We start from the raw sequence: 23,711 nt of genomic DNA on the forward strand, positions 1-23,711 counted from the left end.
GTGTCCCCCCCCCCCCCCAGACTGGGAAGGGTCAAAGGGGGGAGGGGGAGGTATGGGGCAGAAGGCCCCACGTCTCTCCCTTCCCTGCCCAGGGCGAGGCTGGCGGCTCATCTGCCACGAACATCAGCCGCTGAGCACCTGTGCCCAGGCCGCTCAGACTCAAAGGGGGTGGTGGTGGTGGGGCATGGGGGAGGGGAGTAGGAGGTGTGTCCTCCCCCACCCCCAGCAGCGGACACACAGGAGCAGGGGCAGCCTCCCTCTCCCCTGGCAGCCGGGCCTCCTGCTCACCCCAGGGAACAGTGCTTGGACCCCCCGATTCCACAGGGATGCCCCTCCGGGCACATGGAGCGCTGGTGGGAAAGCACAGGAAAGGAGGAGGAGGAGGGAGCCCCCCGGGCAGGCCAAAGAAGGAAGGCGGGCACCAACCGGGAGCTACCTGGCCCACCAACGGCGGAGAATTTAAAAGGGCCACAGCCCTGCCGGCTATTTACAAGGCGAAGGCAGTGCCCGCAGAGTGGCAGTGAGATCCTTCGGTCTGAATCGCCCGAGAGGCAACGGGAACGGGGGAGGCTGCCGGGGAAGGGACGGGGCCTGAAGGGGCCGGGGGGCGGAACCATGCACATCTGTACAAAGACACAAGTCCTTCGGGGGGGGGGTGGCCGAGTCCAACCACGGGGGAAACACTGCCCAGCCAGCAGCACGAGAGAACAGAACAGAGAGCGCTCAGAGCGTCCTGGGTGGTGGAGGAGGAGGAGGCCCGGGGGGCGTGGGCAGTCCAACTCAGGCCGGGTTCTGCCTGCCTTCCACGCAGAGAAGAGGGTGGCTGAAGTGGGCGGGCAGCCCGGCGTCGCTGGTCCCACGGCTCTGGAGGATGCCGGCAAAGTCGGAAGATCCTGGAAGTGGGGGGAGAGGCACGCGGGGTCAGGAGCTCTGCCCCCCCCCCGGAAAGTGGCAAGGCAGAAGCGGCAGGGCGGGCCCCAGGAGGGAGCCGCCCCCTGCCGTGGTCTGAGGCCGGGTACTGGCCAGGGCCCTCCTCCACCTTCTGCCCAAAGTGGAACTGATGGGGGCAGGGATCCGGGGCAGGGAAGGGGGGGTGTGCCTCCCTGCGTCCCCCCCCCCCACCTCCCCGATTCTGCCTGCCTTTCCCCACCCCACCCCCTCCCCTCACGGAAGACACCTGCCAGCACGTACAAAGGAAAGAGAGGACGTACCCGCTTACTCCTCTATTCCAACAGAGCAGGAATCGGGGCCAAGGGCTGCCAAGGCAGGGGTGGGGGAGGGGGGCGAGGCAGGGTGGGGCAGACAGAGAGGGAGACGTTAGAAAGTGTCCGGAAGGAGACGGGGCCCCAAGTAGGGCTCTCCTCGCATCACCGGCCCCGCTGGCCCCCTCTAGCCTGGCTCTTTGGGCAGACGATGCCTTCTGAGGGGGACCTTGGCCCTCCTCCCCCCAAGCAAGCCCTTCTTAAAAGGCCTCCCCCAACCTGAACAGGCTTACAAGAACATCCCCACGCCCACCCACGTCCCCTCCACTGCCCTCCCCGTCTGCTTCCACACCCTGCAAGACGTGCCAGGATCAACGGGGGGGGGGGGGGGGGGGACACCCCAAGGTGGAGCCCAGATAACCAGGGAGGGGGGAGTGGCGGGTTTTGCCCACACTCAACCCCAATAACAAACCACCCCTGTGATTCGTGGTGACTCTGTTTTGTAGTTCATAAAAATACAGGATCTCGCCACCAGTGTTCCCTCTCAGCTGAGTCAGTGTGAGCTAGCTCACAGTTTTCTAGCCTCCAGCACGCACATTTTTGTCTTCGCTCGGGAAGGACGGCTCCAGGGCAAACTGGTTCATGCAGTATAGCCAAATCGCCCGCTCACACCTTTAATGCCAGGAGCCCACAAAGTGGAATAGTTGCTCACACGACTCTACGGCTTAGAGGGAGCGTTGCGCACAACTTAGAAGGTGATCCTGTCCCACAGTAGCCACCAGCCACAGGGATGGCTCGTTCTGAGGTTTCACACCGCGGTGCCGGTTTGCCTTCCCACACGCAAGCCCCGGCCAAGCTCCCAGCATGCCTCTCTCGCTCCCTCCTCCGGGCCACTACCTGGCAGGTACACGTCGGCTGGCGACTCGCTCTCCAGTTTCGGGAGGGGGCTGGTCTCGCAGGTCCCCGGGCTCTCTTGGAGGATGTCCTCGCCGGAGGGAAGCGGACTACCTGGGGACAGGCCAAAGGGAAGACTCCGTGTCCCCGGGTGCCTGGGGACTGCCCGGACCCCACTGCCAGGCCAAGCCTGTTCCCTTCCCCCAGCCTCCGCGGTTCACACGGGGGACGAGCTTCTGTTCTGCGCCCCAGCACTGGCCTGGCCCTTCCTCTGTCCCTCTCCCCGCTCAGTCCCAGGTGCTCAGCTCTGCTCCTGCTCTGCCTGGCCCCGTTCCAAAGTTTCCACCCGCGGCTCCTGCCCTTTGCTACATCCCGGGAAGGTTCCCAGGTCAAGCTCTTCTTACTGAGCCTATGAAACTTCCATGTGGAGGAGGAGGAGGAGGAGGTCTTGGGGCAGGGGTAGCCCCCGCCTAGTTCCCATCTACCCCAGGAGGGTCAACCGTCACAGACACACACCCAGGCCCATAGCCAGGATTCTTAAAATCCGGTGTGTGTGTGTGTCAATTCCTTAGGGGGCACTGGCTAATCAAATTAAAGGAATACCTGGCTCCTTCCCCACAACTGCCGCTGCTCGGGGGCCCTGGGCTGGATGGGAGGCCGTGGGGCCTGGCGAGTGAGTCAGGGGGCCTAGCCCCGGGATGCCCCACTGTAGCTACAGCTACACACACACACGCATGCCCAGCACTCACCTGTCTGTGGCGAGGCCGCCGCCTCTGCTTCTTCCACTGCCAGGCTCTTGAAAACAGAAGAGGGAGACCAGTCACAAAACGCTGCACGACCAGCTTTGTGCCAAGGAGCAGGAGCATGCCCTCCATCCCTCCCTCCCACCCCCCTGCTGAAATCCGGGTGATCTCTTGGGAGGATCGAGCGGGCACCGCACCGCACGGAGAAGACTCCTGGGCCGCAGGGCTCTGCCCCGGACGCTTTCGGAAGCAGGAGCCGGGCTGCAGCAGCAAGGAAGAGACAGGAGGACTGCCTGGGGGTCTTCGATGCTAGCCGCCACGGCTGGTGGCAAGACTGCCTTCCATGGAGGCAGACAGAACCGTCTTGATTCGGGGGGGGGGAGGTGGGCTCGCCAGCCCCATATGTGCCCCAGAGAGCACTGAGGTCAGGGACACAGAATCACCTGACTCTCCCTGGCCCCAGAGACGCCAGGTTGGCCATTACCAGGGCCAGGGCCTTCTCAGTGGCGGCTCCACTCTGGCGGAACGAGCTCCCGGATGACATCGGGGCCCTGCGGGACCTTCTACAGTTCTGCAGGGCCTGTAAATCGGAGCTCTTCTGCCAGGCCTTCGATTAGGAGCCGCCACTGAGGAACGAGCCACCGGAACAAGCCACGGCCCTTATGATACACCGCAGGAGGCGGCCTCCCACTACGGGATCGTATACTGAATGCCGCCATCACTGGCACCGTCTTTATTAGCACTTTTACGATGTTATGCAGGTTGTTTATGTGTATTTTACTGTATTTACTGTTTTATTGCATTTTAATGTTTGTACGCCACCTTGAGCCAGTTTGCCTGGCAAGGCGGGATATAAATTGAAAATAATAAATAATCATAATGAATAATAGAGACCCTGGATGGGGTCCAGCCACACGACTGAAGCGGATCCGCGGCGGAAAGTTCAGGAGCAGGAACAGATCCCAGACAAGGAGAGACAAGGAGAGACCAGGAACAAATCCCAGACAAGGAGAGACCAGGGCTCCCCTTCGTTTTCCGCCCTGCCCCCAAAGCAAATATGTCCCCCCCCCCCCCGAGTAGCACTTTTAGGGGACGCGAAGAGGAGCCGCCCCGTCATCTCGGCGTTCACTCGACTCCTGACAAGATTCCTTGGTTTTGAAAGGAGGAACTAGGCCTCAGGGCTGATGTCTGCCTTGGCTATCAGACTGCTGGCTACTGGGCTTAGACGGCCTGGTCAAAGCGGCCGGATCCAGCGAGGAGGCACGAAGCGCACCACGTGCAGAGAGCGTAGCACTTTCGCTGGAGCAGCTGCTTGGCTCCTCTCTCCACCTTTCTAGCAATTCTAGATGTTAGCTCAACTGCTGGATCAGAGGTGAATAGAAACGAAATACATTTTCATTGAATAGCATGGACTAATAATAATAATAGTAATAATAATAATAATAATAATAATGCCAGCTCTGTACGTAGACGCTAACATCAGATTTGGCCCACAGAGCAAAGATTTACTGCCTTCTACTTTTAAAAAAGCTGGGAGAGATCGGGGTGTCGGTTTGCTCAACTCCCTTCCAATTAAAACATCAGTTCTCTCCGGGATCTTCTTCCTGTGCCTCCCGGCATCAGGCTCGGTTTGGGGTCACCAGGGGATCTGTCAAGCCCCGTTCTGGGTCCTCATGGAAGCTATCCCCTAGATCGGGGGGGGGGGAGGGGGGAGGCCTGTGGGTCGCCATGCCTCATTTAGACTGCTGTTAGGAAGGGCCTCTCTCGGTGGTTCTGGCTGGGTGAAACGGCTTCTACAGAGGATAAAAAACCCGTATCGTTCAAATCCGGGCACTGCAGACTGGCACACCCACGCTGGCTAGATGGAGAGTATCCAAAGAAGGGGTGTGAGCGACAGCTAATTCCTTCCGAACGGGACAGCTGTCAGATAAACTCCAGCAATGCTGGAGATGTTACTTTTATGACTAGGAGCTACGTCATACTGCAAAGGTTCTCAACGTAGCAGTTCGTAGTCATTTAAACCTTTTGAAAAGCAAGTTTCAGAGAGGACAGAAAGAGTCTCAGCCGCTTTTCCGTTTGTGGAAGAGGACAAAAGCATTTCTTGCCCCCTCCCCCAGGGAACAACTTCAGGGGCAGAGGTGACTGTCACGGGAGGACAGAGGGCAGGAAGCGACTCTCTACACAGCACAGGTCCAAAACTGTGCAGTCGCAGGATCGGGGCCTCAGTTTCCATTTGCAGCTAAGTGGGAGACAGCCATTTCAAACCACCTAAGGAACGAAGAATCTCCCGCCTCCAAGGACCCAGTTTCGCTGTGTCGTAAGGTGAAAACTGATCACTGGAGTCCGCTGAAGGGAAGGGAAAGAGACTTGGGCCGTGTCATTTCTGAACAGCTTCTAACCAGATGGCCCTTTCAGGCACTGCTTTCCTTCCACAGTTCGGGCTGGAGAAAGCCACAAGAGCCCTGAGCAAAGACCAAAAATCATCGACCTGATCTTATTTGTTTAAACCAGTTCTCCGGAGGCCTCGTCTCTCTCCGGTTATGTTGCTGCGATTTGGCCTAACCGAGAGGTCCTTTTTAAAAGGGCAATTCTCCCAGGGGGAGAACGTCCTCCAAAAGCCTCTTAAACCCCCCCCCCCTTCCCTTGTTGGTGGTTCTGATAGCAGCAGAGAGAAGGGCCCAGTGGTGGCACAGAACCCCCAAGCCCCAAAGATCACAGCAAGTTGGCTGACCAGCGTTCCAGCTGCAGCCCTTACAGAAGGAGCGAGCCGTGCTTGCCAGTTGAGGGGAGGGCCGGGCGATCTGCCCCCCCCCCCCGGAAGAAGAATGTGAAAATGTCATTCCCGGCAAAGCGGTGTGTGTGTGTCTTCCCACAAGTTAGATGGCAAAAGGAGGGGTGGAGGGAAGGGGGGGCCACACTATGAACTTGGCAGGGTCAGCCGGACAAAAGCTGGGCCCTTCAGGAACAGGCAGGGGCCATTTCCTGCGGGAGCGCACAGGAGCGGAGCTCCGGCAGTAAGGAGCCCAGGGGGCGGGCACATGCAACAAGCCCCGCCCCCTGCTCCCAGCAGCCCTCAGTCAGCGCAAGGACCAGCCAGGTAAGTTGAAGAGCCCCAACCCCCTGGTCCTCCTTCAGGTACAAGCTCTCCCTCCTCTGTGAGGGCAGATCTGTGCGTCCCCCCCCCCCCCATAGCTAGCAATCCAAAACAGTCCAGTGGCACCTTTAAGACCAAGTTTTATTCAGGTACAAGGTCTCCCTCCTCTGCAAGGGCAGATCTGTACGTCCCCGTCCCCCCCCAATAGCTAGCAATCCGAAACAGTCCAGTGGAGCCTGAGCGGTGGGTGTTGCCTTCTGACACACTTCCGGTGATGTCAGGGGGTGTGGCATATGCAAATAAGTTATGTCAATGAGTTATGCTAATGAGCTCCTGCCCCCCTTTTTCTACGAAATGACCCCTGGGAACAGGAGAGCTCTTTCTGTAGGCCTGAGCTTGGCCACATCCACCCAACGTCCACCCAGGACCCCGTTCCCTTTTCTGGGGAATTTGGTGGAGCCGCAGCCATGAGATTTCCCAATGGTGGGCAAGGGCTGTTGCGCTTTCACGAGGCAGCCGGTCTGGGCGTGCAGCCAATGCCAAGAGGTGGGGGGGCACACGGGGGGCAAGCAGGGCTCACCTCTGGGGAGTTGCTCTCGCACAGGCTGAGCTCCGTCCCACTGAGCGGCGGCTGCAGCTCCGAGTCCTCTGAGAGCTTCTCCTCGTCTTCTTCGTGGATGGGCGAAGAGGGCGACCGGAGAGTGCTGCAGGGAACGGGAGAAGATTGGCTGCTGTGTCCCCCCCCCCGGGGGGGCCGCGTTCCCCGCGCTCGAGGAGCTCCTCCGGAAGGGGGGAGAGGAGCCAGGACTTGGCTCTGTCCTCTCGCGCTCGACACTGCGGGACCCCAGCCGGACCACCCCTTGGGTTCAGCGCACGCAGCAAGACCCTCGCTTCCCGTTCCAGGGTGGAGAGGGGCTCGGAAACCCTGCGGGCCTCCTCTGACAGAGGCCAGCCCCCCACCCCGCCCTCACCCCCTGCCGGAGGGTAGCAGGGCCAAAGCCAAGCCCCGCAAGAGCTGCCCAGCGGAAGAAGGGACCATGCCGGGCCTGAAGGGGGAGAGGGGAGACGTCCCGAGGCTGCTCCTCCTCCGCAGCCCTCCACCTCTACCTGTCTGGCGACTTGCTGCGCTTGCTCTTCTGGTGGCCGCTCTCCAGGGCCCGGTCGAGCCCCACGAGGGGCCTCCCGGGTGGGGGGAGCCCGTCCAGCACCCCGGTGTAGGTGATCTCGTCGTAGAGGGGAGCCGAAGGGAGGGAGGGTGAGACGGAGCGCAGGCCGTTCAGGGCCTCCAGCAGGGAGATGGGCTCGTAGCCAGGGGGGATGTTGTCCGAGCACTGCAAGGGGAGAGCAAGAGGGAGGGGGGGCGCCTCTTCAGGGCTGGGTTTCTGGTCTGACCGCCCCCTATACAGCCCTCCCCGCCACCGGAGAGACCTCCGTGCCTCTCGTCCACAGCCACAGAGATGGGGTTGCGGAGGCTTCAGTGCCGCCGTAGGGATCTCGTGCCCCCTGGGACCTAGGCAGGCAAGCTGGGGGGGGGCTCTTGGGACTCAGCGGCGGTTCCTGACCACGTACGGAGCCCTCCCCCCTTTCGCTCGGCCGTCTTCATAGCATCTTTCCTTTGCCGCAGTCGTCCCGAGTAGGCCAACAGTTACTCTTTTCGTGGCAAAGGGGAGGCCTTGCCCATGGCCACAGCAGAGCTCCACGGCAAAGGCACGCAGCAAAGGTGAGTCTCTCCAGCCACTGGGACGCGCCACGCCACATCACGGCTCTACACACACACCACCGCTCAGGCTCAATCCCAGCCACTCTCGCGGGCAGCAGTTCACCTCCAGGCAGAGACCCTTTCAGCTGAAGGTGGCTGGAGGGACTGAGCCCCCGTGCATTGCCCCCGCCCGCCCCCCGGTGACGTTGGCCCGGAGGAGCTCCTCACCGAGTGCTCATCGTGGTCCAGGGTCTGCGCCAAGACGGGGCTGAAGGAGATGGGCGAGAGGGCCCCCGGCTTCTTCCTCACCGCGCGGATCTGCAACAGGGCCCGGAAGGCTGCGAGGGAAGATGAGCGATACCCCCCTGCTGACCTTTGACCTCAGAAGGCTCCCGGAGGGGGGGAGAAACCCCTTTGGGCCACATTCATAGACTCATAGAACCATAGTTGGAAGGAACCTCCGGGGTCATCTAGTCCAACCCCCTGAACAATGTAGGAAATTCACAAATGCCTCCTTCCCTCCACACCCGTAGTGACTAGTGTTCCCTCTAAGCCATGTTAGTGTGAGCTCGCTCACAGTTTTTTAGCCTCCAGCTCACACACTTTTTGTCTTGGCTCAGGAAGGGATGGCTCCAGAGCAAACTGATTTATCCAGGAGCCAAATCGCTTGCTCGCAGCTTTACCGCCAGTGGCTCACAAAGTGGAATTCTTGCTCACAGGACTCCACAGCTTACAGGGAGCGTGACCCACGGTAGCCTGTGCGAACCTCGGGGCCCCCAACGACCCACCGGCCAAGCTGGCGGGGAGAGACCCGTATCCCAGGGAGTGCTGGATTCGACCCCGCCCCCCCCCCGACTCACGCAGGCGGCAGATGGGGCAGTTGTTGGCCTGGTAGCGCAGGGTGTCGGCGCAGGAGTTGCAGAGGCAGAGGTGCCTGCAGGGGAGGATGAGGGTGTCCCGCAGGTCGGAGAGGCACACCACGCACTCGTTGCTGTTGTCACTGTTCTCGTCGTCGCAGGGCTGCAAGCGAGAGGGGGACTCTTCTAGGACGGCGCTGCCCCGCGAGGGGCACCCCCCGCCCCGAGCCATCGGTTCTCCCCCCCTGCCACCCGAGACACTCCACAGTTTCTGCCCATGTCCCGTCCCCCCGTGGGGCAGATCCAGGGAGCTACCTGGCGTTCCCACCGCCACGCGGTCACCCCCCCCCCGCTTAATCCTCACAACAGCCCTGGAGGGCAGGCCGGAAGACAGAGAGTCAGCTTCGGGGCCGAGTGGGGATCGGAACACGGAGACACGCCCGTCGCAGGGAGGGGGGGAAGCCAGCAGACCCCCAGCTGGCCCAGTCCCTTGGCAGCCTTCTCCTGACCCCCAGCTCGGGGGCTGCTGGCGGCCTCTTTCTCACCTTCGTCTCCTGATTATTCTTGTTCTCGATGCCGTAGATCTCCTGCAGCAGGTAGCTGACCCGGTCCACCTGGGGAAGGGGAAGGGAAGTGAACAGGTGGGCAGGTGGGCCCAGAAGGGGCCTATCAGGTGGGCCATGCTGAGCAAAGGGGAGGGGAGAGTGACGCAAAAGCAGAAACCGGGCGGACTCGGCTGCCTTTCCTGCCATTCCCGGAAAGCCAGGCGGAGGGCAGTTTTAAGAAAGCGCTCTCTCACTCAACTCCTTCAAAGCAAGAGGCCCTCGGGATCTGAAGCAGGGGGCCCCCTACAGCCACACCTCACAGTTTCCCCACGCGGCACCTGTGGAACTTCTGCCTGCTTCAAGACAGATCACTGCAACAGTACTTTGATTATGGTTATAAGCAATGCTCCCTCTAAGCTGTGGAGTCTTGTGAGCAAAAATTCAACTTTGTGAGCTACTACTGGCATTCAAGTTGTGAGTGAGCGATTTGGCTGCTGCATAGATTAGTTTGCTCTGAAGCCACATCCTTCCTGAGCTAAGACAAAAATGCGTGAGCCGGAGGCTAAAAAATTGAGCTAACTCACACTAACTCAGCTTAGAGGGAACACTGGTTATAAGAGACACTGATTGTCAAATGAACTATGAATTCTCATTCTGCTGTGCTCTGGTTTCCACATTACGGAGAGCATCGTATTTTGACGCTGTTCTGTTTGATCTATTGACTGCTAAATGACTCCGGAAGGTGATACAACCACAGACTGAAAATCACATCCCATCAGGATAATTTTAAAACGTGGCTTACGTGTATTAGATTTATTTAACAACTTTAGCGCTATCGGCCCACTCAAGACAAACCTCGCTGGCTTGTTGTTTAGTTCCCAGCAAGATCCCCGGGGAAGCCAAAATAGATCATTCCCGGCAGGGCCTTCGGAGCCCCCCCCCCAAATCCCCGGGGGGGGGAGCGGAGGGACAATGGACAAGGCCTCTCTGGAGAGGCACCTCGGATTTCTGCTGAGCCTGGAGCTAACCCAAAGGGGAACCCTAAATGGGGATATTTTTATTTTATTTTTTTTAAGTAATCTATTTTACGTTTGAGTGCCTGCACACGAAAGCTCACGCCTTGAATACACCTGTGCTGGTCTTGAATACACCTGTGCTGGACTTAAAGGTGTCGCTGCTGCTTCAGACCAACACGGTGACCCACCTGAATCTGTTTTAGGTGTTTTATTAACACTGTCAGCCACCGTGAGTTCCATAAGGAAAGAACGGCAGCTAATAAGATTCAACCAATCAATAAGAAGGACTTACGATTTGCTTCTGCTTCAAAGGCTTCACGGAGAAACTGCCATCGACGTGCTGGAGCGGGGGGGGGGAGCGACCAGAGAGAGAGATCAGCACCGCTCCACAAAACAGGAGAAGGGGGGGAGCCCTCAAGGAAGCCGCCCACCCACCCGCCCCCCAAATCCTGATTTTTCAGGAGGACAGGACAGGTGCAATGAACTTGCAGGCCGACTAGCTCTGTTTGCAAGATCGGAGACTGGGGACACGGCCGCTTTTTTGCTTCAAAGCACACAGTGGGGGGGGGGAGCGAGGAAGGGGCTACCGCAGCAGGCACCACCCAGGAGGAGTCATGGAGGCCGGGTGCAAGCACCTTGCCCCTTCAGAGCTCAGCCCCCCGGCCCCACGCCCAAAGACCCGATGCAGACCTGGATGTTATGGGAACTAGGCCAGGGCGTCCTGCCAAGAGTCAGCCAAGAGCTGCTCCCCCCCGCCCCGCCCTGCTTTTGGTCTCCCCAAAGAGACCTCCCCAAGGGTGCCACGGGGGGGGGGGGCGGAACAAGCCCCTCTTCTGGGAGAACAGTGCCAGGAGATGGGGAAGGCCACCGCCCCCCCGCCCCCCCCCACACATACGTGGCCCCCATCGCCAAGGCAGTGCTGGGAGGACCGATGCAGGCCGGGCAGGGAGACCCCTTTCCCCACTGACTGACTGTCCGCCCTGGGCCAGCGCCCCAGCGGCGACGGGCAGAAGGCCCAGGACGGGCGCCTCCGCCACGGCCCAGGTAACCCGAGAGGGAGATTAGATAGGATGGCTCTGCAGGATCCAGGGCACGTCACGCTCTTTGCTACGCTGCGCCGCAAACAGCCGTCTCTGTGTCCCTGCTCTATTTGCATCAAAAGCGGTCTCATCACGACAGACTGAATGAGACCCTGGAATCCCCCCCCCGTCTCACAGAGAACGCCCTTCCTGTGTCATTTACAGGGGCACCAAAGCGCCCCCTGTAGCACTGCAAAGGATTGTGGGATACGCAGCCCTCCGCGGAGTGTCTTGGTTCACAACGGCCCCTCTCTGGGGACAGAGACTCTCCCCGGCCGGCTTCCTCTCTCAAATGTGCCCTTGTTCATCCTTCGCCTGCTCCCTTAGCTGCACTTGGCCTTTCCTCCACCAGCCGAGGAGGACAACCCCTCTCCCTCCGGCACCCCCACCAATGACCCCTTCCCTGAGCCTCCTCTCTGCTCAGTCTAGCGAGGCCTGGGGCTTCCTCCGCAGTCCGCAGTGTCAGACGCTCGAGGGCTGGCCTCCTGCATAAATCCTCCCTAGTCAGGATTAGGGACGTGCGGGGGGGGGGGGGGGGGAACAGACACTACTCGAGATTTGGCCGAATCGGGCAGAATCAATTTAGGCCGTCGAATGACCCCCGAATGTCAGTTTCGGCAGTAGGAGCCAATTCAGGAGTCATTCGGCCAGCTGAAAGTCAATTTTGGCCCCTTCCATCTAAGCGCCGGCTTGCTCGGGCGCCCTGCAAGCCATGGAAAGGAAGGCACTGCAGTTTAAAGTGCCTTCCCTCCCTGGCTGTTTTCCCGGCTGCCGCCAAATTTCAGTGGCGGGCCGAATCACACCAGAGAATCTGACTCGGCCCGCAGCTGCCCGAAAGGGGGCCAAACGGCCCATTTTTGGGGGTGCATTCAGTTCTGACGCACCGAATGCACATCCCTAGTCAGGATACACAACTTTTGAGCCCTGCCGGCCCCAGGCAGAACTGGGCAGCTCTGTCACCTCCCCATCTCTACAGCTCTCGTGCTTTCCAAGACAGAACCGTGTCCCAGCCCCCCCCAAGTCCCCTTCCCACTTACCATCGCCTTCGTCCACCACAGCCTGAATGACGACAGGGAACACGCCGCGCTCCAGGTCAAAGTTCAGCTGGAAGGGGAGGGGAGGGGGGGTGTCAGTCACGCAGACGAAGGCCCCAGGCTGAGCACCAAGGGACCAGGCCTTCCCCAAAGCGGACAGGGCAGGCCCCGGTTGCTGGCAGGGAGCCAACGCTGCTCTCTGGCTGCTCCGCAGAGCTCTCCTCTTTCCACTCCCGGGAAGACACCTCGGCTGCTGCTTCGAGGGAAAGTCGCAAGCCAGCCAAGGAGCCCCGCCTAAACCGCAAGAGGCCGGGGCAGCCCGAGGGCCCGGAAGAGTTACCTCGTCCTCCTTCCAGTCGGAGAAGTCGATCTTGAAGGATGGCAGCGAGAACTGCTGGCTGACCCCGCGCTTGTAGTGAACCGTCTCGGACTGCAGGGAGGGGTTCTTGGTGCTGTAGCTGGGGGGGGGGCAGAAAGAGGCTCAAGCTGGACATGGCCCACCAAACCTGCCTTCCCCTGAGAAGAACACCAGAAGAACCCTGCTGGGTCAGACCAGGGAGGGTCCATCTAGTCCAGCATCCTGTCTCACACAGGGGCCAGCCAGTCCCTCTGGAGGGCCAGCGACAGGGCAGAGAGGCCGAGGCCTTCTCCTGAGAAGAACCTCAGAAGAGCCCTGCTGGGTCAGACCAGGGAGGGGCCATCTAGTCTAGCCTCCCATCTCACACAGGGGCCAACTAGTCCCTCTGGAGGGCCAACAACAGGGCAGAGAGGCCAAGGCCTTCCCCTGATAAGAACCTCAGAAGAGCCCTACTGGGTCAGACCAGTGAGGGTCCATCTAGCCCCGCATCCCGTCTCACACGGTGGCCAGCCAGTCCCTTTGGAGGGCCAACAACAGGGCAGAGAGGCCGAGGCCTTCCCCTGCTAAGAACACCAGAAGAGCCCTGCTGGATCAGACCAGTGAGGGTCCATCTAGTCCAGCATCCTGTCTCATACAGTGGCCAGCCAGTCCCTCTGGAGGGCCAGCGACAGGGCAGAGAGGCCGAGGCCTTCATAAGAACATAGGAAGAGCCCTGCTGGATCAGACTTGTGGTCCAGTCTAGCATCCCGTCCCAAACAGTGGCCAGCCAGTTCCACTGAAGGGCCAGCAACAGGGCAGAGGCCTTCCCCTGATAGGAACATCAGAAGAGCCCTGCTGGGTCAGACCAGTGAGGGTCCCTCTAATCCAGCATCCCATCTCACACAGGGGCCAGCCAGTTCCTCTGGAGGGCCAACAACAGGGCAGAGAGACTGAGACCTTTCTCTGATGTTGCTTCCTGGGATTCAAAGGTTGACAGCCTCTGAGCATGGAAGTTCCCCTTAAGTCACCATGGCGAGGAGCCTCTGACGGCCCTCTCCCTGGGCATCTGTCTCACCCCCTCTTTTCAAGCCATCTCCGTTCACAGTCATCACTACATCCAATAGCAGTGAGTTCCACCCCTTCATTACTCGCTGAGTTGACTACTAGTCTACTTTAAGCCAGATTTCCCAGGGGGTGCCCCCATCCAGAACCTCCCCAGTCCTGGAAGGCAGAGGACACACCGTTGGCAAGGAAGCGATGCAGCCGAGGACCGCGCTGCGGGGCTGTCTGCAGACGTCACAGTGAAACACCGCCCTGCTGGGCCATTCGGGAGCCCAGGCCCCCCTCTCCCACTGGTGGCTGAGCTGGGCCGATGCCCCTATCAGAGAGAGTCTCTGGTTCAAGGAGGTCACTTGAGAGCCAAGGCTGCCAACAGGCCAGGGGTCCCCAGTGCGGTGCTCCTGGGCGACACGGAGCTCCACCAACGCCTTCCCTGGCACCTCCCCAGGTCTTTCCCCCCCCCAGAACGCAGCTGTGCAGCTTTTTAGGAGAAACTGCTTTGCCAGCAGCTTTTGGCCACCGCAGCGCAAGGATCTTCACTGGGTTGACTGCAAAGTTGTGCGTCAGCAAGGAAATATTTTAATAGCAATATATTAACTTGAAAAGGCATGTTGTGGGCAGTGTTCCCTCTAAGCTGAGTTAGTGTGAGCCAGTTCACAGTTTTTTAGCCTCTGGCTCACAGATTTTTGTCTTCGCTCAGGAAGGGTGGCTCCAGAGCAAACTAATTTATGCAGCAGCCAAATCACTTGCTCAAAACTTTGATGCCTGTAGCTCACAAAGTAGAATTTTTGCTCACAAGACACCACAGCTTAGAGGGAACATTGGTTGTGGGCAATGCTCCGTCTAAGCTGTGGAGTCTTGTGAGCAAAAATTCTACTTTGTGAGCTGCTGGCATTAAAGTTGCGAGTGAGCGATTTGGCTCCTGCATGAATTAGTTTGCTCTGGAGCCATCCCTTCCTGAGCTAGGATGAAGATTTGTGAGCCGGAGGCTAAAAAACTGTGACCTAGCTCACACCAACTCAGAGGGAACACTGGTTGTAGGCAATGTTCCCTCTAAGCTGAGGAGCCTTGTGAGCAAAAATTCTGCTTTGTGAGCTGCTGGCATTAAAGTTGTGAGCGAGCGATTTGGCTGCTGCATAAATTAGTCTGCTCTGGAGCCGTCCTTCCTGAGCTAGGACGAAGATTTGTGAGCCGGAGGCTAAAAAACTGTGACCTAGCTCACACCAACTCAGAGGGAACACTGGTTGTAGGTATGTAGGGCTCTCTTTCCACTATGCTCCTGCAGAGTGCAGGGGGTTGGACTAGATAACCTGCAAGGTCCCTTCCAACTCTAACATCCTATGATTCTATAGACGTCGCTTCTGCGCCTGAAATGTCGAAGCGTTTCCGCTAGGAAAAAAGCAACCGTGAATCTATTTCCATAATAAGAAAACTCGGTTGGTCTTGAAGGTGACACCGGAATCGGACTTTCTTCTGCTGCTTCGGAAGGATATGGCGACCCGCCTCGACCTAGATCAAGACGGGTGGGCCGTGTTCGTCCGTCTGGAGCAGTAGAAAAGAGCCAGAGTCCAAGAGCACCTTAAGGACGAACACAATTTGTGGCAGGGCACGTCTGATTTTGTGAGTCGCCACTCACTTCTTCAGATCTGAAGGAGCCATGACTCACCGAAGTCCCTCCCCTGCCACTAATTCTGTTAGTCTTTCAGGTGCTCCTGGACTCTCTGGATCTTTTCTACCCCCTGAATCTAGTCTCTGCTTGAGTCAGGCCCAGCCTCACTCCCTGGCATTCTGCCCTTGGCGCCGCCTCCTGCGGCTGTGCCCCCCGCCCGGTGTCAGCATTCGAAAGGACGGATCCTCCTGACAGAGGCTTCCGGACACTCACACCGCCATGCCGCTCACAAACTCCTCCGTCGCCTGGCAGTAGATGGTGATGGCCACCCGGGCGTCGGCATCGAAGGTGAACTCCAGGCTGTAGGAGGCCCGCTGCTTCCCGCTCTCCTCGGTGGGGCTGTCCGTGTCATCTTTGTACCTGAAATGCAGAGGAAGCCGGAGTCAGCGCGGGGGGGGGAGGGACTTTGTTTCACTCGCCGCTCTCTCTCTCTCTCTCTCGGCCGGAGTTCCTGACCTGCTCTCGTCTCTCCCTTTGCTTCCTTCCCCCGTTTCACAAACGTCCCCCACCTGAATGAGTCACGGGCACATTTGAGAAAGGCTCCACACAGCCTTCCGAGGAGGAAAGCTCTGGGCAGCGGCCGCCCCTCCCCGTTCTAGCCAGGCGTCGACCTGCCCAGGAGCCTCCGGCTCTTTCTCGAGCTGCGTAAGAAGTCCAGGCCGGCCAACAAGCCGGGGTCTGCATTCCACACACCCGAGACCCCTGGATGCCCAAGGTGCCAGTGACAGGACTGCCCTGCACGCCGAGCCACGCCACACCCCCAACGGCAAGAACACAGCCTTCCTCTTCCTCTGCCCCTTTCATCACACGCCACAACCTCTTCCTTCGTCCCCCTAGCCAGCATCCCATTGGCAAGATCAAGGCTCCCTCTAGGCTGTGGAGTCTTGTTAGCAAAAATTCTACTCTGTGATCAACTGGCATTGAAGTGGTGAGTGAGCCATCTGGCTACTGCATAAATCAGTTTACTCTGGAGCCTTCCTGAGCCGAGACAAAAATGTGTGAGCCAGAGGTTAAAAAACTGTGACCTGGCTCACACCAACTCAGCTTAGAGGGAACACGGGTCGCTCGCAAGCAATGTTCTCTCTAGGCTGTGGAGTCTTGTTAGCAAAAATTCTACTCTGTGATCAACTGGCATTGAAGTGGTGAGTGAGCCATCTGGCTACTGCATAAATCAGTTTACTCTGGAGCCTTCCTGAGCCGAGACAAAAATGTGTGAGCCAGAGGTTAAAAAACTGTGACCTGGCTCACACCAACTCAGCTTAGAGGGAACACGGGTCGCTCGCAAGCAATGTTCTCTCTAGGCTGTGGAGTCTTGTTAGCAAAAATTCTACTCTGTGATCAACTGGCATTGAAGTGGTGAGTGAGCCATCTGGCTACTGCATAAATCAGTTTACTCTGGAGCCTTCCTGAGCCGAGACAAAAATGTGTGAGTGCCGGAGGCTAAAGACCTGTGAGCTGGCTCACACTAACTCAGCTTAGAGGGAACACTGGGCAAGATCCTTCCTCTCCTCCACCATTCTGGCCACACAAGGCCCTTCCGTTAATGTAGACACTGGCTTCTGGTCCACCCTTGGACCTCTGAGCCTCCTTGGTCTCTTCTCGCTCAGGCAATCCCTGCCCACATTCCCCACCTCCCTCCTCCTCCATCTTCACATCCACACACCCCGTCGGCCACGCCTGGGAGGCTTCTGGGAGGCTCTTCCTTCGCCAACCCTCGGCCTCCCGCTCCTTCTCCGCTCCCCCTGCCAGCCCCCCCCCATCCCTCTTGTCACCTTTGCCACTGAGGGTTGAGGGACTCCCACTGGCCTGCAGCCAGCCAGCCGGCCTTTTGTTCTCTGTTGCTGGGCCAACTAAAGCTCCCTGTGTCTCGGGCCTTCGTCTCACTGATTCATCTCACTGATTCCAGGCCACAGTGATCGACCACTTGTGACCAATGGAATGTGATGCCTTTTGAACCTTCCTGTCCCATATAAATTGTGCAGTTCCTTAATGTTAGGACACTCCATGAAATTGCTGAGTGGTCGGGTTAGAACGGATAAAAGGAAGTACTTCTTCACCCAAAGAGTGATTAACACATGGGATTCACTGCCACAGGAGGTGGTGGCGGCTACAAGCATGGACGGCTTCAAAAGGGAACTGGATGAGCATATGGAGCAGAGGTCCCTCAGTGGCTCTTAGCCACAAGGTATAGATGGGGGCTCTGGGGCAAGGGATGCTCTGTGTTCTTGGTGCTTGGGGGGGGTCAACAGTGGGAGGGCTTCTAATGTCCTGGCCCCACTGGTGGACCTCCTGATGGCACCTGGTATTTCTGGCCACTGTGTGATACAGACTGGATGGGCCTTTGGCCTGATCCAACATTGGCTTCTGTTATGTTCTTATTACAATGTAAGAACAGAAGAGAAGCCCTGTTGGACCAGGCCAGTGGCCCCTCCGGTCCCACAGTGGCCAAAAATACCAGGGGCCATCGGGAGATCCAGCAGCGGGGCCAGAACTCCAGAAGCCCCCCCACTGATTCCCCCCAAGCTCCAAGAAGACAGAGCATCCCTTGCCCCAGACATCGGAACGTAGGAGAAGCCAATGTTGGATCAGGCCAGTGGCCCATCCAGCCCAACACTCTGTGTCACACAGTGGCCAGAAATACCAGGTGCCATCAGGAGGTCCACCAGTGGGGCCAGAACTCCAGAAGCCCTCCCACTGTGCCCCCCCCAAAGCACCAAGAAGACAGAGCATCCCTTGCCCCAGACATAAGAAAGTAAGAGTAGCCAACGTTGGATCAGGCCAGTGGCCCACCCAGTTCCGCGCTCTGTGTCCCACAGTGGCCAAAACCCTGGGGGCCATCATCACTTGTTCAATACAGAGTTGCTATTCACACTCCTACGAATACCTTTCGCTTTCGAGACTCAAAGCTCTCTGATGTCAAAGCTCTCTGAGGAAGGGGGCTTGGACCCTGGGAAGCTGACACCCCGAAAACCTTGTCGGTCTCGAAGGTGCTCCTGGACTTAAATCCATGAACAGTGTTCCCTCCAGGCTGAGTGATCCTGCTCACGGTCTTTTAGCCTCCGGCTCACACATTTTGGTCTCAGCTCAGGAAGGAGGGGGCTCCAGAGCAAACTAGTTTATGCAGCAGCCCAATCGCTCGCTCACAACTTTAACACCAGGAGCTCACAAGGTTGAATTTTTGCTCACAAGACTCCACAACTTAGAGGGAGCGTTGCTCAGGAATGCATTTAATAACTTAGCACAGAGGATCTTAGCTGTTTCTCCACACCCACTGGTGTCAAAACCTCGGCTGTAAACTCCTCAGGGCCGGGACCGGCCCCTTTGCACTACGCAGACGTGCGAGCTCGAGCTCCCCCCTCCCCCGGGTCGCTATGTCCATGCACAACAACATAAGAGGCCCCTTGAGTGTAGCCGAACCGGAGCCCTAAGGGGAGCCCTGACTGCCACAGGCAGAAGCGTGCGTCTTCAGTACCTGACCAGGCGGACGGAGTCTTTGCGAATATTCACCAAGCTCCGCAGTGTCTTCACCGGTTCATGAGGCGCTGGGGTCACATAGGGAAACTAGAACAACAGACCAGGAGCCATTTCAGTAAAAGGCACAGCAAGAAAGGAGATGGGCGGCCCGGCTGGCAGCGCCCGGCTCAAGAACCACAGGGGAGAACCCCTCTGCACTAAGACGGGATTCGTCCCACCTGCCTCAGAGGGGGAGCTCGGCCACGGGCATTCAAGGGAGAGACAAACGAAAGGCGGGACACACACAAATGTCAGCACATTTCGAAAAGCAAAGCAGATCCTGAAGTTCTTGAAAAGCAAATCTTGACGTTCCAACTGTCGTTGCGAGGAGCCCTTTCTAAAAATAATTGGCTTTGCAGGAATTACAGAAGAGACTCTGTATTTTGTACCTTCTTTTCCTGTTAAATATAAATCCTCATTACAAATTTAACTGGAAAGGGTTTCCTTTTTTTAAAAAAAGGCAACACTCAAAGTAAGACAGAACAAAGTTTTGAGTCCGGTGGCACCCTTGAGTCCAACAAAGTTTAATTCTGAGTATAAGCCGACAGCGAGATGAGAGAACTAAGCAGCAACAACCGCTGTGAAATCATCGCTACTAGCACTTTATTATGTTTGGTGGTTTTAGAATTGTTACTTGTATTAACGGATGCTGATTAATCCTTATTCTATATTATTGTAAATTTTATGTTGTTTTTATGTAAGCCGCCCTGAGCCGGCCTCGGCCGGGAGGGTGGGGTAGAAATGTAATCAATCGATCAATCGATCAATCAATCAATCAGCTTTCGTGTGCATGCACACAATTATACCCAGAATTAAACTTTGTTGCACGCACATGAAAGCTGATACCCAGAATTAAACTTGGTTGGTCCTGAAGGTGCCCCTGGACTCAAACTGTGTTCTCTTGCTTCAGACCAGCACAGTGACCCACCTGGATCTATCAAAGTAAGATAGGATAACTTTTTTGGGGAAAAGGGAGAGACTGCTGCCTGCCCCCCACCCCACCCCCACTCCTTCTGGTGCCAATTAACCCCCCCTACGCCCCCCCTCCTAACGGAGGACCCCTCACCTGGACGGGTCGATTGCCAAGGAAGTTGAGGTCCATGTTCTCCCCAAACAGGTACCCCTCCGGATGTGGCGTGTCAAACTTCTCTCCTCCCATGAAAAAATGGCTGGCAAAATAGTTCCCTGGAAAAAAGGGGGTGAACACAAGCGATTGAAAATACCCCGATTGCACCTATGCAGCCAGGGGGCAGGAGGAGACCACGAGGCCAGCAGCCCACTTCGGTGGGAAGACAGGGCCCTCCCAGTGTGTCCAAAGTCTGCTCCAATTTGCACCATGGTATTGAGGGCAGGAAGCCCGTAGCTGGGGGGGGGGTTCAGAATTAGGGACCCGATCGGGCCACCCTGGGAGCAGTTTCTTTGGCCATCTCCCCTTGGGCAACTCCCTGCACAAGAAGACGTTTCCTCTGCGAGAAAGGAGGCAGCGATATGGACTGAAATCGCAGCCCCTCCAGCAACGAGAGGAGTGGGGGGGAGATACGAAGCCAGTCACGAAGACCTCGGCCAGACATCTGAACCCCCGAGGTCTCCAAGAGGCTGCGCAGAGCAGGGAGCTGAGGCTTCCCGGTCCTGTCCGCCTGGCGTAGAGGTCAGACTAGGATCTGGGAGACCCAGGTTCGAGTCCCTGCTCTGGTGACAAGAAGCACGCTGGGCAGTGTTCCCTCTAAGCCGAGCCGGTGTGAGCTACCTCACAGTTTTCTAGCCTCCGGCTGACACATTTTTGTCTCCACTCCAGAAGGATGGCCCAGAGCAAACTAATTTGTGCCGGAGCCAAATGGCTCGCTCACAGCTTTAATGCCAAGCACTCACAAAGTAGAATTTTTGCTCACAGGACTCCACAGCTTAGAGGGAGCACTGGTGCTGGGTGGCCTTTGGCCAGTCAGGCACCACTCTTGGCCAGACCTACCTCGCAGGGTGGTTTGGGTCCCCAAACTGGGGAGGAAAGTGGGATAATAATATAAATGCAGGAAGTGAACAAAGGAGGGAACCCCTCCTGCAGCCCTGGTGCGGGCCAGGCGGAAGGGGCCAAGCGGCCAGGGAGCAGCAGCAAGGGGCCGGTGGGGAATGGGGGTGGGGTGGGGGGGTGGGAGAAGCAGCCCAGAGCAGGCAGACGCCATCCCTGCCCAAGAGGGGAGCCCCCCCCCAGGCACAAGAGGAGAGCAGCGGCCCCCAACACGCTACAGGGAAGGAGAGAGGCTTGTGCGTCTGCCCAGCCAGCCGGCCAATTTTCCAGGATGCCAACCTTACAGGTGAGCAAACAGCAATGAAAGCAACCGTGATGTTATATTACAAAAATATATTTAGACTGCTGTTCTGCAGTGAATCGTATTTCTTCATCGCATTATAAAAACGTATAGCTGATCTCCACCGGAGATCACTTCCCCCGGAGAAAGTGGCTGCCTTGGAGGGTCGGTTCTGTGGCAGGACACCCCTGGCCAAGCACCCTCCCCTCCCCAAACCTTGCCCTTCCCAGGGTCCACCCCCAAAGCTCCAGGAATGTCCAGACCCGGAGTTGACAACCCCATTGAGGGCCCGGTTTTGTCGTTTCCCCCAAAAGAGGCCAGCCCGCCTCATCTCCTGCATGCGTGCAGTCTTACGATCTGGTCGCCAAACTCCGGGTGTGATATAGAAAAATATATGACACTAGTCCACAAAGTAGTGATTGTGAAAATGACAAGGTGCTGCTTGAATGTAGCGTAAACCCGCACTTTGGTGTATTGTTTTGGTGAACCTATGCTTGGTAATGCTTGACACTAATATTTATGTAACAGCATAAGAAAAAGTTAAAAAATAAAAAGCACAAAATAGATCAAACTTGAACATGCATCTATTATACACAGTGTCATATATTTTTCTATATTTTCCTAACACTGTGACCCTCAGTTTTTGTACTATGAACGTCAGGTGTGGCCTGGGGATTTTTCCATAATTACAACTGGTCTAGAGAGGACAGAGGTCAGTTCCCCCAGGAGGAAACGGCTGCTTTGGACATGAACAAATATTGCACATTTTTATTTAAAAACATGCAAATCTGCAATCGTATTTCTTCATCGCATTATAAAAACGTATAGCTGATCTCCACCGGAGATCACTTCCCCCGGAGAAAGTGGCTGCCTTGGAGGGTCGGTTCTGTGGCAGGACACCCCTGGCCAAGCACCCTCCCCTCCCCAAACCTTGCCCTTCCCAGGGTCCACCCCCAAAGCTCCAGGAATGTCCAGACCCGGAGTTGACAACCCCATTGAGGGCCCGGTTTTGTCGTTTCCCCCAAAAGAGGCCAGCCCGCCTCATCTCCTGCATGCGTGCAGTCTTACGATCTGGTCGCCAAACTCCGGGTGTGATATAGAAAAATATATGACACTAGTCCACAAAGTAGTGATTGTGAAAATGACAAGGTGCTGCTTGAATGTAGCGTAAACCCGCACTTTGGTGTATTGTTTTGGTGAACCTATGCTTGGTAATGCTTGACACTAATATTTATGTAACAGCATAAGAAAAAGTTAAAAAATAAAAAGCACAAAATAGATCAAACTTGAACATGCATCTATTATACACAGTGTCATATATTTTTCTATATTTTCCTAACACTGTGACCCTCAGTTTTTGTACTATGAACGTCAGGTGTGGCCTGGGGATTTTTCCATAATTACAACTGGTCTAGAGAGGACAGAGGTCAGTTCCCCCAGGAGGAAACGGCTGCTTTGGACATGAACAAATATTGCACATTTTTATTTAAAAACATGCAAATCTGCTTTTTCTTAACACTAAATGAGACTGCCAAAAATAAAAACAAAAGGGGGTAAAAACAGATATTGATAATGGTATTTATTTGCCCAATGATATTTGTTTGCTAATGATATCTGTCTGAGAGAAAGAAAAAGAGAGAGAAGAAGGAAGGAAGGAAGGAAGGAAGGAAGGAAGGAAGGAAGGAGAGAGAGAAGCAAAGAGCAAATGGATGGGAGGGAGGGAGACAGAAAAAGAGAGAGAAGGGGAAAGAAAGAAAGAGAAAGAGAGAAAAGCAAAGAAAGCAAATAGACGGGAAGGAGGGAGAAAGAAAAAGAGAGAGAAGGGGTATTGTTTTGGTGAACCTATGCTTGGTAATGCTTGACACTAATATTTATGTAACAGCATAAGAAAAAGTTAAAAAATAAAAAGCACAAAATAGATCAAACTTGAACGAGGTGGAAAGAAAGAGAGAGAAAGAAAAGCAAAGAAAGCAAAAAGATGGGAGGGTGAAAAAGCAGGCCTCCCCTTCACTTCCCCAGCTGCTCTGCCTGGGGAGCTGCATCATATGTGTGAAAGAGCGGCTCCCGAGCCACAGGTTGGCCACCCCTGGACAGGGGCATTTGCCAATGGGACGCCTGGCTACAGGAGATGGGGTTGCCAGGCTCCAGGAGGGGCCTGGAGATCTCCTGGAATTGCCACTGACCCCCCCCCAGACGACAGAGATCAGCTACCCTGGAGAGAATGGCAGCTTCGGGGGGGGGGACCCTAGGAGGGCACCGCACCCCACTGAGGCCCCTCCACCCCCAAATCTCCAGGGATTTCCCAAACTGGAGATGGCAGCCGTGCCCCTCCTCGGAACGATCCCGGCTCCCTGCCCCTCAGAGCAAAAGCCGCCTCTCCTTCTTCCTCCTCCATCCTCCAAAACCCCGCCGGGGGCCGGGAGGGGCGCTGAGCAGCTCCCGCCGGGAGGGGCCGGGGGAGGAGGGAGGGGCTCACCGGACTTGGGCGGGTAGCGGTAGGCCGAGTTGGCCTGGATGTCGATGTCCTCCACGCCGGCGATGCGGCGGCTGAGCAGGGACCCCATGGCGGCGGCGGCGGCGGCAGCGGAGGAGGAGCGGAGCTCGGGGGGCGACGAGGCGGGCGTCGGGCAGGCTCCGTCGCTGGGCCCAGGCCGCTGCCGCGCGGGG

At 57.1% G+C, this 23,711-nt stretch overlaps 1 protein-coding gene across 1 annotated transcript; it reads right to left on the reverse strand.

Annotated features, from left to right (window-relative positions):
• Positions 1-203: 203 nt before the first annotated feature.
• Positions 204-23,711, reverse strand: MGRN1 (mahogunin ring finger 1, E3 ubiquitin protein ligase). The gene is made up of 15 exons (XM_015409907.1): positions 23,521-23,711; positions 19,808-19,926; positions 18,701-18,789; positions 15,442-15,588; positions 12,504-12,621; positions 12,167-12,233; positions 10,343-10,434; positions 9,035-9,103; positions 8,493-8,652; positions 7,861-7,970; positions 7,041-7,264; positions 6,514-6,637; positions 2,846-2,891; positions 2,100-2,210; positions 204-893 (listed from the first exon to the last, which is right to left on the reverse strand). Exons 1-15 carry the CDS (start codon positions 23,606-23,608, stop codon positions 781-783), a joined length of 1,677 nt encoding a protein of 558 aa, XP_015265393.1. The 5' UTR covers positions 23,609-23,711; the 3' UTR covers positions 204-780.

This window comes from Gekko japonicus, unplaced genomic scaffold (genome assembly GCF_001447785.1).
Source record: "Gekko japonicus isolate JY-2015 unplaced genomic scaffold, Gekko_japonicus_V1.1 scaffold78, whole genome shotgun sequence".
Taxonomy (NCBI): Eukaryota; Metazoa; Chordata; class Lepidosauria; order Squamata; family Gekkonidae; genus Gekko; species Gekko japonicus.